Raw genomic sequence first — 14592 nt, forward strand, 5'->3', positions numbered from 1 at the left:
ATTTACAACGAGGATTAAATCATTGTCTATTACAAATATTAAATTGTTGTATACTAAAATTGAGGGATAATATGTTTTCAAACCACCTGATATTCGGGTCCAAATGTACGTTGTTACGCAATTATTATTATTTTTTTTTAATAATAATAAGATGTGGGCATCTTCAGCTCTGACACATTCCTTACAGTAAAAAATTATTGAAAGGTTTGATATTTATATTGTGGGCTGGAGAAGGAGGGCGGCTGGTTTTGACGTTTGACTATGCAGAGCAGTGTCCAATTTCTTCGACAAAATCGTAGTGTTGATCATTTATGAACTGTAACGGCTAAAAAGCCCACGCGTAAATCCAAAAGTTCTTATTAGAAAACATGGATGAAAGCTGAGGTGAACACCAAAGTAAAGAGATGGGGCCAGAGGAAGCCCACCAACCTACTGCTTTTGTAAACCAATAGGAAGCACTGGTTTTCTTTTGCAACTTTACTTTTCAGCACTGCAATACCCACATGAATGAAAGAATTTGTAGTATTTACAGAGAGAAAATGAAGTAACTTGCACAGAATCTTAGGCCAAAAGGCTGCCTGTTTTAAGCCTTATTTAACTTCAACAAGGGAGAGAGGAAGAAGAGAGGGAGGGAGGTCTGGGTTGTTCTGCTCTGGTCCAGGAATCTGCTTCTCGTTGTTTTGGGTCCCACCGTTTTGCCCATTTTCTCAAAGGCGACCGCCATTCATGAGTAAATCAAGCTCTGCAACTCCACCCCCATCGTCAAAACCATCATGGGTCCTCCCTTATCGGACCGAACCCCTCACCGATTTCTACACCCTCGGCAAAAAGCTCGGCCAAGGTCAATTTGGCACCACTTTTCTTTGCACTGACAAGAAAACTGGGTACAATTACGCCTGTAAGACCATCCCTAAGCGGAAGCTTCTGTGCAAAGAGGACTACGACGATGTTTGGAGGGAAATTCAGATAATGCACCATTTGTCTGAACATCCCAACATCGTCAGAATCAAGGGTACTTATGAGGATCCGGTCTCTGTTCATTTGGTTATGGAGCTTTGTGCGGGTGGGGAGCTCTTTGATAGGATCGTTCGGAAGGGGCATTACAGTGAGAGAGAGGCCGCCAAGCTTATTGGGGTCATTGTCAGTGTTTTAGAGTCTTGTCATTCGCTTGGAGTCATGCATAGAGACCTTAAACCTGAAAACTTTCTGTTTCAAAGTGTGGATGAGGATGCTGCTCTTATGGCCACTGATTTTGGGCTCTCTGTCTTCTACAAGCCAGGTTGCCTTTTGGGTTCCTTTTCTTCTTCAAAATCTCCGTCTCTTCCTCCATTTTCCTTCATCTATTTATTTAGCTATTGGTTGCCTTATTGGGGTTTGGGAACTCACTCTTTTGGTGCCTCAACTGAATCTCATATTTGAAATTAGTGTTCTAGGTTTCATGACATCTGGGGTTTGGATGTCGCCATTGATCTGTTCTACATTGACCATTTTCCTTCGTTTTCTCTACAAAAATCAATAGCTATTGCCAAGATAGAGGTCTCTTCTTTCTGCTATGATTTTAAATGATCGTCTTAATTATCATGCGCAGGTTTCCTTTCTTGTTTCTGACATCTTCTACTTAGAACTTGGTTTATGCCTGAAGAATACTAATCCTTTTATGACAGAAAGATTTGTATCAGTACCCAATGAATAACTTCTTGGTTGATTAATTAGTGTTGTGTTGGTTATTATCTCCGTTTCACTTTTAGAGTTTTCGGTGATCTTAAATTTTCAAATGCTTACAGGGGAGACTTTTTCTGATGTTGTCGGTAGTCCATACTATGTTGCACCAGATGTGCTACGCAAGCATTATGGACCCAAAGCTGATGTTTGGAGTGCAGGAGTTATCTTATATATTCTATTAAGTGGGGTACCTCCATTTTGCGCAGGTAGCTACTACAAATCCATAAATCACATTTCCTGCAAAGTTCTGGGAAGTAACACTTTCAATAGAGTTCCATTACCCATAATTTCCTTAATTCTTGTAATACAGAAACTGAAATAGGGATCTTCCGACAGATACTACAAGGACGATTGGATTTTGAGTCGGAGCCATGGCCTGGTATCTCAGGAAGTGCAAAGGATCTTATACGAAAAATGCTCGACAGAAATCCGAAGAGAAGGCTAACTGCTCATGAAGTCCTCTGTAGGTTTCAGTTCCTAGCATTGAGCAATATGACTAGCCAGTAGGGGTGATATGTTGTATGGTATTTTTATTCTAAGAGAACTGATTCCAAATCCTTTCTGTATCAGGTCATCCATGGATTGTAGATGACAAAGTTGCCCCAGATAAACCTCTTGACTCGGCAGTATTATCACGTCTGAAGCTGTTCTCTGCTATGAATAAGCTTAAAAAAATGGCTCTAAGAGTAAGTTTTAGAATATGCTCGATTTAACTCAATTGGTTACTGCACCATCCAAAAGTTGATGGTGTCTGAACTCTGAAATCTTATGATTGATTGTAGGTAATTGCTGAAAGGCTTTCTGAAGAAGAAATTGGGGGTCTGAAGGAGTTGTTCAAGATGATAGACACAGACAACAGCGGGACGATAACGTTTGACGAACTAAAGGAAGGCTTAAAACGTGTAGGCTCCGAACTTATGGAGTCTGAGATTAAGGATCTAATGGATGCAGTAAGGAGTAAAACTTTCTTCTATTTATGCATGCTTACTTTTGTGGTTGCGTGTTGTCATAGAAGCTGATGATGTTTTGACAGGCAGACATAGACAACAATGGAACAATCGACTATGGTGAATTCCTTGCAGCTACAATTCACTTGAATAAGCTAGAGCGGGAAGAGAATTTACTATTGGCCTTCTCATATTTTGACAAGGATGGTAGTGGTTTCATAACCATTGATGAGCTTCAGCAAGCCTGCAACGAGTTTGGCTTGAGTGATGTTCGTCTAGACGACATGATCAGTGAGATCGATGAAGACAATGTTAGTTACTCTTTCCTTTCTCCCATGCTATCTGTTGAAATGTCCATTAACTGTCTCTGTTTATATGTACTTGACAAAACTTCTTTGGTTCTGTTTGGGTTTTATGTAGGATGGACGTATAGACTATGGGGAATTCGCAGCGATGATGAGAAAAGGCAACGGTGGAATTGGAAGGCGGACGATGAGAGGGCCGATGAATTTAGGAGATGCTCTCGGCTTGTCAACAAGTGCCAACAACCAATCTATTGATAATCCTACCTGAGATGCCTATATAATACTTGTGTGTATCTGGGAATCCTTTGAACAAAAGCTTTGATCCTACTTATGGTTCCATAAACTTTTCAACAAAAGAAAAACTAAGACGCCCTTTCTTCCATGCTGTTCTTATCTGAGAAACAGAATATTTAAAATGGAACACATCAGAGTAAGTTGTTTCAGCAATTACAGATTAGAATGAACTCAACAACAAAGACTAGAAATGATTATCATCATTGAACTTGTTTTAGTTGAAGCTACAAAATGTAATATGCAAGAACAACGCATTGAAGCAGTGGAAAACTCGCATGATATTTGATTCTTAGGTCAATTTCCTTTAAGCTCTAAAGTATTTACATGACTATTATATTAAGCCAATAAATTTTGTTACTACAACTTGCTTGAGATGGCAAGGTATGTGGTGAGGCGAGCTTGAGCAATAATTTTACCAGTGTTTTTCTTCCTCAATTCAACATTGGCTACTGCAATGGTCTCTCCCATTCGCAAAACCATGCCGTCAATCTCGATTTCCTCCTAGAACAGCAGACAAAAAGTAGCATACATACTCTATGAGAATGGGATCATCAATGGGAAGGATACAAAGAAATGACTAAATGCAATAACAATAGATGAAGCAATAATTTGAATTTCCTTATCGGTAACCAGATCGACAGAAATGGAAAATTGAGGAGTAGAAAAAGGGGAAAGTGGAACTGACGCCGAGATGAGCAGTATCGAAGTAGGAGAGGTTCATATCGAGGGAGACTCCAGTGGTGGTAGAGCCCAAAGTCTTGATCGCTGCGGCACCAATACAATCCACGAGTGACGCCGAGGCTCCGCCGTGCAAGGAATTATTCTGGTTCTTAATTAGGAAACATGAAGCAGAAAACAGAGAAATCCTAAATAAATAAGGGAATAGACAGAATAGCGTGTAGAAATCTCATCAGCAGGTGGAACGAACAGAAGAGCGGTGGATTAAGAAGAAGAAGAAGAAGAATAGAAAAAGCATACTAGCAAACGAGCAGGGAGTTTGAGAGAGCAGACGATGCGACCAGGTTGGATGAGATCGACGCGAAGACCAGCCACCACAAAGTATTGGTAAAATTTGAAAGGAAGGCCATCGATGGCGGACGCAACCTTCGGATCATCATCACTATGCTTCTCTATGGATCTCTTTGACGTATCCATTTCTGTGACAATTTTTCCGAATGAGTTTATCCTGTCGGATGTTTAGCCATTGTTGGTATAAGTTCATGTTTGATGGTAAAGTAGTGCGGAATCAGAAACTCTGAGATTACGGAGGAGACTTTTCAGATCTGCATTTATCAAGTTGAACAAAAAAAACATTATTTTTAAGTTCTAAAAACTCACCGCCATTCTATTTCTGGCCCTCCATTTTCTCTATTTTTTATGGGGTGTTTTTTATTCTACTTTTAGCATCACATTTTAGCATCCCAAACCACAAATGAAATTAATACTTAAATGGACACTCAAAGGACATTATTCCAGCAATAACAGAATATAAGAACATGATAAAGCAGCAAAGTCATAGAAGGAATTATTATTGTCATCACATTTCTTTTTGTTGAAGCTACAAAACGTAATACATCGATGCATAACGCAGACTAAAATGTTGATATTCAAGAAGTTCGTAACTACAACTTGCTTGAGATGGCAAGGTACTTGGTGTGGCGGCCTTCAACAATGATTTTACCATTGTCTTTTCTCCTCAATCCAACATTAACCACTGCAATACTCCTTCCCATTCGCAATACCTTGCTCTCGATCTCGATTTCCTCCTAAAAACAGCACACAGAAATAAACCCAAAGACGAGAAAGTAGTGTTTATAAACTTAATTCTCAAAAACAAACTTTTTCGTACTAAGATATTCACATGGAAGAATTATGGTCTTGATTCCATAACATAACCTTCCAGTCTCAAGAATAGCTTGAACTGTTTAACCCAATAATCTATAAATATTCTCCATTCATTTGCGTTTTAGTGTTTTGGAATCAAACTGATATCTAAGTGTGGAGTTAAGTTTTATTTCAACTGAATATACATATACCTTTCATGTAAATTCCTCATGTCATATGTTCTATAAATATTCTCCATTCATTTGCGTTTTAGTGTTGTGGAATCAAACTGATTTCTAAGTGTGAAGTTAAGTTTTATTTCAACTGAATATACATATACCTTTCATGTAAATTCCTCATGTCATATGTTCTATAAATATTCTCCATTCATTTGCGTTTTAGTGTTTTGGAATCAAACTGATATCTAAGTGTGAAGTTAAGTTTTATTTCAACTGAATATACATATACCTTTCATGTAAATTCCTCATGTCATATGTTCTAAACTTTCAAACCTAATCCATTTCTTCAGTTATTTGCCCCAAGAATTGTGTTCTACGAGAAAACAAACAATGGAAATCAAGTTTTTTTTTGTGGGGTGGATAAGAAACAAAGGGTAGGCCTTGTGATTCAGAATTGTGTTTTCCAAACAAAGGGTAGGCCTTGGCATCCTACCTTGGACTTTATGGCTAAGCTCCGTTTTAGGAGAGGTTTATAGAGGTTTGGAGGCTCAATGTTCCTTTTACAGGAGAGGTTTTTCACCAATGATCTCATACTAAAACCCATTCGTCAAGGAAGGCTTTGCTCTTCATCTTGATACTATTCAGCCCAATACCGCCATCTTCAATTGGAGTACATTTTTTGATTTAACAACAGTGAAGCCCAGATTTTCATTCTTGCCTTTTCAAAGAAAGGTTCTACAAGGTCTCTCATAGTTTGGACAACCTTCGAAGGCATAGGGAATAAGGACATATAATAAACAGGAAGGATTGATAAAGTAGCTTAAAGAACTCTTCCAAGCAAGGAGCCTTTTAGCCACTATCTCCATAATGGGGTCCCAGAATGACAGTCTTTGGCTTCCCATTTAATGGTAAACCAAGAGAAGAGCTTGGCCAAGAGCCAACCTTACAGCCAATTTATCCTTTTAAGTTATTATCTTTTCCTTTTTTCCAGTGACAGTGAGGGGAGAGGGGATCTTTACACTTTATTTATAATTCTAGAAAAAAGATGAGTGTAGTGCATTATATCGGAGCTGTACAGTAACTCAATTTCCGTGTCTGCTATTAGATAGAAAAGTTATAGAGACCGCGTAATGTGATCAACAGAAATGGTAAATTGAGAGGTGGAGAAGGGGGAAATGGAACTCACGTCGAGATAAGCAGCATCCAAGTAGGAGAGGCTAATTTCGAGGGAGACTCCGGTGGTGGTAGAGCCCATAGTAGCTATCGCTGCTGAACCAATGCAATCCACAAGTGACGCCGAGGCTCCTCCGTGCAAGGAATTATTATTGTTCTTGCAAATGAAACGTCAAACAGTAAGCAGAGAAATCCTAATTAAAAAGAGTAAATAGCCCGACAGAACTGCGTCCACAGATCTCACAAGCAAGTGGATCGAACAGGAGTGGTGGATGAAATCGAAATTAGCAAAAACAGGTAGTAGTAGAAGAAGAAGGAGAAAAGCATACAAGCAAACGAGCAGGGACTTTGAGAGTGCAAACGATGCGACCAGGTTCGATCAGATCAACGCGAAGACCAGCCATGACAAAGTGTTCATAAAATCTGAGAGGAAGACCATCGATGGCGGACGCAACCTTCCGATCATCATCATTATGCTTCTCCAATTGTGTCTTTATCTTCTCCATCTCCGAATCTGTAAGATTATCGCTCCCTTTTCCAAATTGCCCAAAACCAATTCATCTACTCGGAGGACGAATCCATGAACATTTATTTATGAGAAAAACGCTCTCCGCAACCTCAGACGAAGCTGAAAATCTTCCGTCCAAAAGTAATTTAAAACGTGTTAACCATTTAATCTCTTTGATTAAACAATTTTTTACTCTATCAAAAATCAAGCGTTAATTATTTTATAATTTACAAATACATTTGGTTCTTAGTTCATCAATTTATTTGCTTATAACAAAACTTCTTAAATCATAGCAATAATAGGGATTAAATTATAATAGATTTTAAGCATATGGGCTAAATTTATTGAAAGTTTAATATTAATAAATTGTTACAAATTTAAAAGTAAAAAACAAGTCTATTTTAAATTAATTTAAATATATATAAGTTAAAGACTCAGCTTTATTTCAAGGTTGAAAAATAACTAATAAAACTTCAGAAATTCTACTTTTGTGATTTATTCTTCTATAAGTGGTTAAAAAAGATATTGTAGAAAATAATTTTCGAATAAAAAACCCATGTTTGCATCTAACATCACACGAGCGTTTCCAAAAATATTCAAATCAAATGTCCACCAACATACTTCTACGCTATTAGCATATGCAGGATACCACGGTAGAAGATGAACCAAAACGCCAGGGGTTTAAGTGTTTTTGGTAATCTATCCATCTCATACTGATATGAGAAAAGCTTTAAGAAAAGTAGTAAGGAGAGGAAAATGGATCTCGCAACTCTCCCTAGTAGATACTGTTCTAGTTGCAGACTACTTACTCTCTCTATTATCACCCCTGTAAGCAAACCACTTCCTTACCTTACCTTCACTTCACCATACCCTCGCACTTCTGCTGCATCTTTAGAATTTTGAGGGGAATACTTCTCCATCAGCCGAGTTAGTTCCGCATTGAACTCTTTCTCCACCTCCACTTCTTCGTCCCAATGTCTCCGTTTCATTGCTGCCATCTTTTCTTCATGAACTTTTATCAGCTCCTCCCTTTCTGCTACAAAATCTTCCATCTCCTTCTCTTGAAACTTTATAAACTTCGCAACCTCCTCCGCCCTGAGCAGAACAAGGAAAACACTAATCAATTAAACAAACTTGCTACAGTTTTTTCTCTTGGTCATAGCATAGCTTTCCCAATATTCAGGATTGTGTGAATCACTTGCCACAGATAATCTCTCTATTACCTGCTTCTATATTCATCTGTAGTCGAATGGCTTGCATTCGTTTGTTTCTTCACCTTCTCGCGTTTCTCCTGCTGCAATCTTTCAAAATTCTCTTCTGTTTCTTCCCTTGTTTTATGCAATAGCTCCATTTGTTCTTTGAAAAATTGTTCTTGCAATTGCATCTTCATCAGCAGGGAAAGGAAAAAAATCAGAAGTCAATGAGAACAAACATGCAAATAGCCGGTAGTCTTTTAAAATATGCACATTACGGGGGTTCCGAATTCTGATAGTGTTTACGTGAATGCTTGTTTTAGTGGGGGAGGGATGAAGAAGATTTACCTCAACATGTTCTGGTTGGCCTATCATTAACATGGGGAACGACCCTGTTCTGAATTCTATTTTAAGAGCTCAGTAGAAAAGGCATACCTCTTCTTTATCCTCTTCGTGTTGCATTAGGGTTCTCTGTCTAACAATTCTGTTTTCTTCAGTGGTCTTCCGAAGCTTTTCGCATACTTTATCAAAAGATTCTTCGTAGGCCTTAGCCTTACTTCTTTCTTTTACGACCCTGTACTTCCACAAGGTAAGCTGCTGGTTGTCCTCGCTCATTTGCTTAATCTGATCTACGACCATCTCTTGGTACGATTTCATTTCAAACTTCATCTTAGATTTTCCTATTTAATGTTTTTCAAGATCACAAAGAAAACAAAAGTTCACATTGCAACCGTAATAGCACATTCTTGAAATGGAAAATATGCTAGAGGGCACGAAGTTTCCTAGACAGACCAACAAAACAAAGATGAGAGAGGGATGAAACCTTGCATGTGCTGGTTAAAAGTGTCGAGGTCATCTTTTATAGCCATAAAACCATAAAGTTGGCGCTTCCCACCTGGATAAAACAAAGTTCTCCTTCTAGAATCCCAAGCATCTCTATCGGTTCCTTGCTCAATGAAATGCTTGTGCAGGCGCTCAGCATTTAAATAACCCCTTGCTGAGGGCTCAAATATCAGAGCACTCATCCCACGATGCCCCTGGGGACCATATGAGTGCCGAGCCTTCTTAGGATCATATGGACTGAAGTAATCAAGAAGTTCCGGGTTTCCCATGCCAATCCACTGCAATCATCCGAAGAGGAAAGTGAAAAATGAATGACCATCAACTCTAACAGATATCAAATATGCGTACAAGATAACAAATACATTACAAAAATACAAACATAATTCACCAATCCGTCCTCTCTAGCAGCTGATTTGAAAACATACCTTCTCATTTACATCCTGCTCAAGCTTTGTGTTCATGATAATAACCATAGGAGGCCACACTATCTCGTGATCTTTCTCCTCATCTTTCAGACCTTTCCATTTACCAAATAGCTCACCTGCAGGAACTATAGATGCTCCTTTACGCCGCAACTCCTCATCCAACAGTTCTGCTAGCTCTCTGTGCAGCTTCACCCTTTTAGATCCTTTCGTTTTGGCATGTGCCATCAAGGGCTGCAGGCCACGATACCAGTCAATGGCACCAGGGCCTCCTTGGCATGCTGGACAATGCCACTGCCTTGCAGGTTCATTAATCTCATCAACAGTCAAACTATCCAAAATCTCAAAGAATTTCTTAAACCATCTAATCTTCTTTCGTGTTTCATAGCTCTTTTGACTTGCATCAGAATCAAAGTCATCACTTAAGAGATCATCGTCACTATCCTCCAGATCATCAGAATCATTGTCATTATCCTCAGCATTGTCAGATTCTTCATTCTCGTCACTTGGATATGAGTTTGAGATAAAATCAACTTTATGTTGGGCGTCTACCGAGACCTTAGTTTGACTGGAACCAGCCCTAGATTGCCAATTCCAGCCATGCTCCAGGGGAGGGCGAATTACAGATTGTGGAGCTACATAATTGCTCTCCGAAGCCCTGGATTGTGACCAAGCATTCCCCCGTCCCATTTTCTTTGTATCAGGGTATTGAGGTTGCCAATTCTTACTAGACATCTTTCCTCGTCCACCACCATTACGTGTGCCTGACGTTTGAGCCATCTCTGGTAATTTAGGACTAAAATACTGGGCACCCCATTGTTTAGTTGCATTGGTCCCAGCTTTGTTCCTAGACTTTTTGGCATAAACTTCCCAATCACCATCTGCGTGTCCAGAATCCAGGCTAACGCCCGCTACACCCTGACTCAAATGGTCTAGGGGTGTTGTAGAAATTTCAGAAACATTGCTCGCCTTAGGTGTCTTCTCATTGTTGGTGCCAGAATTAAAAGACTTACCACGCCCTCTGGTCGAACTCATTTTTATGCAACCTGTTCATTATATATAAAGAACTCAATCAGATAAAAATTTATATAAGTAGTGACAGCAAATTACGCATTAGAAACTACACGATCCTTGGCTGAAGTTCCAGAATAACTCCTCCAGCCATGATAAGATGAATCAGATATCAAATCAGACATTAAAAAAACGAACAAAAAACATCCGAAACCCGAACACGTTCTGGTGCTATAAAACGCTAGAGGGACAAGGGTTTTAGAGTTAACAAATTGGAGTAATGAGTGTCGGATCAAAACGCAATTCAGATTTCCAGGGCTATGATGAACACGAAGAGGTAATCCGTTGACAGAGCCTTAAAACGAGGTAGAGCAATGAACAAACAAAGCAAAAGGCAAAGATGATCCGATGAAAACCATGCAGCTCGGAATAGATTTTCAGAAAAAAGCACATACAAACTTCCACTACATAATAGATTTTGCTCTCTCTCGCCTCAGGATCTTAAACACCAAAACAAAGAAATGAACTTCACAAGAGGGGAACAAAATTTGATAAAAAAAGACTAGACTCTGAAGAAACCCTTTTCAACGATGAAATGCCCTAGAAACCACAGAAGTTTACAGGAACAAAGAAACAAAAAGACATGGGAGAAAAACTAAGCAATTTCACGAGAGAGAGAGAGAGATTACAGTATTATCTCGAAAATTGTTGCCGGAAGCAGATTCTTCCAACGCCGGAAAAGTGGAATTGGAAAGAAAGATGGGCGTGGATGGCGCCTGGCGAGTGAGTCCCCAGAAATTGAGCAAAGAAAAGCGAAGCTAGTGATTGCCAGTGACCCGCGAGAGTGAACTGTGCGCAACGAGGACAACAACCCCTTCTAAACTCCTATCATTCGTACGGGTTCGGACTCCAAATAATTGTCGAATGCAGTTTAATCCTTCGTGGCTAAGTGCCTAAGTCTATATGTTTAATATGCCTTTTTTCTTTTTCTTTTTCTTTTTCTTTTTCTTTTTCTTTTTCTTTCTAAACCTCCCCTAAGTTTAATAAAATAATCATTTCTTTTTATTTTTTAAATTATATTTATTTTCTTGCACTTCCACTCAATTCTGTTTAGTAAAATATTTAAATTTTAATCGAATTTCAAAATTTATCTTAATTTCTTAAAAAAAAAATTATAGTTAAAAATAGTCATCCCATCGACTGAGAAACACGCGCGCAGTTGATCATTGCGTCATTGGAAGGCATCGACGGTCGACAAATTCAGAGTCCCCCATCTTCAGCCGCTGTGAGTGTCGCCGTCTCTCTGAACTTTCATCGACCGTCGACAAATTCAGAGTCCCCCGTTTTCCCTCACTTCTCTCTACACTCCCAACCCTTTTTTTTGTTATGCGTATTTCAACACACACCCCACTCTAACACACCCACCACGATGCAAAGCCTAATAGCATCACTCCATGTTCCGCGAGCCAAATCTTCATTAGGGATTTAATTTTCCCTTTCAGTTTGTGCATCAATTGGAATCCGAGGTGACGTCTTTTCTTCTTTTTTTCCAATCTATTTTTGTCTCTTATTTGCTTGCTATCTGTTTACGATGATTCTCTTTGTGGAATTTGTTTGGATTTTGAAAAGGCTTCGATCTTTATACTCTCAAGCAGGATAATTTGGGCAACTGGGTTGATTTTTAGAAACGTTCTTGTTTTGCTGCTGCTGTTTGTTTGATTAATTCCGCTGACCTTCATTACTCACTGACTCGTCGGTATGAGTGGTGCTCCGAAGAGGTCCCACGACGATGGGGGGCACTCTTCATCTTCCAAATATCCCCACGATGATTCCAGCCCTTATCGCAAGCTCTCTTCTTCAATTCCAATGCAGTATCGTCCTTCCTTTGAGATGGGTCAGGACACCCCTATGTCGAAGCTACCCCGCACTGAATCCCGTGATGGAGATAGAAGATCCCCCCTGCACTCGATTTTTCGAATGCCCTCGTCCTCTAATGATCCTCATGTAGATCATTCTGTTGCTTCGGAAAGCAGGCTGGATCTGCGGGACTCCAAGGACGGTGGGGATAACAGGTTTGAGAACCGAGATTCAAGAGTGGAGGCTCGTGAGCTGTTTGGTGATGAAAGGAGGGATTCTCAAGCTGTGAAGTTGGAGAAGGAAATGAGATATGAAAGCAGATTGGAGGATATTAAGGAAATGAAATATGATAGAGATAGTTATAACGATTACAAGGGCGACTTGAAGTTAGAAAAAGAGATTTATGGATCAGCAGCCGGTCACTTGAACTGGAAAGAATCAAAAGATTATCACAGGGGGAAGAGATATCCTGAAGCTCCAGTTGGAAGCACGGAATCCTGGCATGTTTCACGCACCAGTTCACAGAGTGCAGCTGAGGCTGTAAAAGAAGCACCGACTACCGATGAGAAAGATTATGTTGAAACAAGGGAGGCTGTTGGCGAGAACAAAATAGATTCAAAAGGTGAGGATAAATTTAAGGAGAAGGACAGGAAAAGGAAAGATACAAAGCAGCGGGATTGGGGAGATAAAGATAAGGAAAGAAATGATCATAGGAGCAGTACTCAAGCAACAAGCAACAATGTTGAGCCCAAAGACTTGTCTAAGGAAGAGAGAGATGCAGAAAGGTGGGAGAGGGACCGGAAAGATACCTCAAAAGACAAGGAAAGGCCTCGTGAAAGGGATAAGGACCATCAGAAGAGAGAATCATGGAATGGAATGGATAAGGAGACTTCACACCTTGAAAAGGAGTCAGGTGAAGTGTCTGCGAGAATGTTAGAGCAGGACAATCCGATTCCAGATCAGAAAAAGTTAAAGGATTTTGATAACTGGAAAAATGCTGATAGAGAGGGTAGAGACAGGAAGAAAGAGAGGGATACAGACATTGAAGGGGATCGACCAGAAAAGCGTAGTAGATGTCATGAAAAAGAGTCAGATGAGGGATGTGCAGATGTTGAAGGGACTGTAGACAGAGAGAGAGAAGTTTATAATTATGGCGTTCAGCATCGGAGGAGGATGCAACGTTCAAGGGGAAGCCCTCAAGTAGCAAATAGAGAACCTCGGTTTAGGTCTCGTGCTCAAGATAATGAAGGGTATGTCGTATGATTTTATGTTAAGCTTTAATTTTTCCTTGCTGACTAACCTATGTTCTTCATAGTACCTGCTAATCTTGGTTCAGAAAAATGCTTTTAAACTTTTTTGCTATCCTTAATGTCATGCGAAGAAATATTTCTTTTTTAATTTAAGAATGATTGACTATTGAGCCACGTCCTGATCCTCTTCCTGTATCTTGCAGATTACAAGGTATGCTCTCTTATTATTCTGTTCCACTTGGTGTAACATTCTTCTCAACTGTGACTGCTGCAATCATGCTACCTCGTGCTGGATAGCTTTTGCGAACTATATTATTCTAGTTTGCATTCTCTCTCCATAAGCTTTGCAGTCTACTTGTTTATCATGCTTTATCATCTGTTTGACGTAGAAATACCTTTTTAACTTGGACTTATTGCTCTTGCATTTTCGATTTAGAGTAGTTCTTAACAACTCTTGAGGAACGATAAGACATGGAAGTACAGGTCCTATTTGTGAATTAAGGATTTTTTTAAAAAAAAAAACTAGACACATTTCTTTGATGTTTTCTTGAACAAGAAACAACTTCTCTTCTCATAGATATAATTGCACCTCAGTGCATTTTATGTATTATAAAAAACAGATTTATGGCTTTGTTTCCAAAGAGAAAAACAGAAACATGGCATTATTTATCTTTTAAGGGGGGAAAAGCAGCTTCATGAAACCCATCTTGTCTTGATAGTGCTTTGTGTCTGATGCTTGATTCTTGATATTGGCCAGTAAAATTTTTGAGATAAGAATGTCATATCTACTAGATCTTATTGCCTGTATAAATGCAAAACCTTTTTTCAGGTAAACCTGAAGTCTCGTCTGTGGTTTATAAAGTTGGCGAGTGCATGCAAGAACTAATAAAGTTGTGGAAGGAACATGAACAATCCCAGATAGATAAGAATGGTGAAAGCCCACAAAATGTCCCCGCCCTAGAAATTCGTATACCAGCTGAACATGTTACGGCTACCAATAGGCAGGTAAAAGGCATTCTTCTTCTTTTTCTTCTTCTTCTTCTTCTTTTTTTTTTTTTTTTTGG

General features: G+C 39.3%; 5 protein-coding genes across 6 annotated transcripts in view; 2 read left to right on the forward strand and 3 right to left on the reverse strand.

Annotated features, from left to right (window-relative positions):
- Positions 1-530: 530 nt before the first annotated feature.
- On the forward strand, positions 531-3354 carry LOC111469720 (calcium-dependent protein kinase SK5-like). Its single transcript, XM_023115107.1, has 7 exons — positions 531-1279; positions 1785-1928; positions 2033-2185; positions 2293-2408; positions 2505-2672; positions 2756-2980; positions 3090-3354. Exons 1-7 carry the CDS (start codon positions 727-729, stop codon positions 3240-3242), a joined length of 1512 nt encoding a protein of 503 aa, XP_022970875.1. The 5' UTR covers positions 531-726; the 3' UTR covers positions 3243-3354.
- A 96-nt stretch (positions 3355-3450) lies between these two features.
- On the reverse strand, positions 3451-4573 carry LOC111469722 (acyl-coenzyme A thioesterase 13-like). Its single transcript, XM_023115109.1, has 3 exons — positions 4247-4573; positions 3954-4097; positions 3451-3769 (listed from the first exon to the last, which is right to left on the reverse strand). Exons 1-3 carry the CDS (start codon positions 4421-4423, stop codon positions 3626-3628), a joined length of 465 nt encoding a protein of 154 aa, XP_022970877.1. The 5' UTR covers positions 4424-4573; the 3' UTR covers positions 3451-3625.
- Positions 4574-4768: 195 nt separating this feature from the next.
- Positions 4769-7082, reverse strand: LOC111469721 (acyl-coenzyme A thioesterase 13-like). The gene is made up of 3 exons (XM_023115108.1): positions 6774-7082; positions 6458-6601; positions 4769-5034 (listed from the first exon to the last, which is right to left on the reverse strand). Exons 1-3 carry the CDS (start codon positions 6948-6950, stop codon positions 4891-4893), a joined length of 465 nt encoding a protein of 154 aa, XP_022970876.1. The 5' UTR covers positions 6951-7082; the 3' UTR covers positions 4769-4890.
- Positions 7083-7538: 456 nt separating this feature from the next.
- LOC111469719 (protein SUPPRESSOR OF GENE SILENCING 3-like) lies at positions 7539-11362 on the reverse strand. Its single transcript, XM_023115106.1, has 6 exons — positions 11111-11362; positions 9414-10456; positions 8969-9266; positions 8581-8825; positions 8176-8336; positions 7539-8047 (listed from the first exon to the last, which is right to left on the reverse strand). The coding sequence occupies exons 2-6, from the start codon at positions 10443-10445 to the stop codon at positions 7798-7800; spliced, it is 1986 nt and encodes a 661-aa protein (XP_022970874.1). The 5' UTR covers positions 10446-10456; positions 11111-11362; the 3' UTR covers positions 7539-7797.
- A 255-nt stretch (positions 11363-11617) lies between these two features.
- LOC111469718 overlaps positions 11618-14592 on the forward strand; it is an 8670-nt gene continuing 5695 nt past the window's right edge. Inside the window, exons 1-4 of one of the 2 annotated variants that reach the window (XM_023115105.1) lie at positions 11618-11947; positions 12074-13528; positions 13732-13739; positions 14358-14533. In XM_023115105.1, coding sequence (XP_022970873.1) covers positions 12180-13528; positions 13732-13739; positions 14358-14533 — 1533 coding nt within the window. In that variant the 5' untranslated portion in view covers positions 11618-11947; positions 12074-12179. The remainder of the gene's footprint in view (positions 11948-12073; positions 13529-13731; positions 13740-14357; positions 14534-14592) is intronic. The other variant, XM_023115104.1, reaches the window with a different exon arrangement.

The sequence above is a fragment of the Cucurbita maxima genome, unplaced genomic scaffold (genome assembly GCF_002738345.1).
Source record: "Cucurbita maxima cultivar Rimu unplaced genomic scaffold, Cmax_1.0 Cma_Scf00041, whole genome shotgun sequence".
NCBI classification, from domain to species: domain Eukaryota; kingdom Viridiplantae; phylum Streptophyta; class Magnoliopsida; order Cucurbitales; family Cucurbitaceae; genus Cucurbita; species Cucurbita maxima.

Coding starts and splice junctions, on each gene's coding strand:
- LOC111469720 (XM_023115107.1), top strand. CDS start 727: ATGAGTAAATCAAGCTCTGCAACTCCACCCCCATCGTCAAAACCATCA. Junction 2,409..2,504: donor TTAAAAAAATGGCTCTAAGA/GTAAGTTTTAGA, acceptor GATTGATTGTAG/GTAATTGCTGAAAGGCTTTC. Junction 2,673..2,755: donor TTAAGGATCTAATGGATGCA/GTAAGGAGTAAA, acceptor ATGTTTTGACAG/GCAGACATAGACAACAATGG.
- LOC111469722 (XM_023115109.1), bottom strand. CDS start 4,423: ATGGATACGTCAAAGAGATCCATAGAGAAGCATAGTGATGATGATCCG. Junction 4,098..4,246: donor AACTCCCTGCTCGTTTGCTA/GTATGCTTTTTC, acceptor TTCCTAATTAAG/AACCAGAATAATTCCTTGCA. Junction 3,770..3,953: donor TCGATACTGCTCATCTCGGC/GTCAGTTCCACT, acceptor CTGCTGTTCTAG/GAGGAAATCGAGATTGACGG.
- LOC111469721 (XM_023115108.1), bottom strand. CDS start 6,950: ATGGAGAAGATAAAGACACAATTGGAGAAGCATAATGATGATGATCGG. Junction 6,602..6,773: donor AAGTCCCTGCTCGTTTGCTT/GTATGCTTTTCT, acceptor TTCATTTGCAAG/AACAATAATAATTCCTTGCA. Junction 5,035..6,457: donor TGGATGCTGCTTATCTCGAC/GTGAGTTCCATT, acceptor TGCTGTTTTTAG/GAGGAAATCGAGATCGAGAG.
- LOC111469719 (XM_023115106.1), bottom strand. CDS start 10,445: ATGAGTTCGACCAGAGGGCGTGGTAAGTCTTTTAATTCTGGCACCAAC. Junction 9,267..9,413: donor AGCAGGATGTAAATGAGAAG/GTATGTTTTCAA, acceptor GGATGATTGCAG/TGGATTGGCATGGGAAACCC. Junction 8,048..8,175: donor ACAGATGAATATAGAAGCAG/GTAATAGAGAGA, acceptor TGTTCTGCTCAG/GGCGGAGGAGGTTGCGAAGT.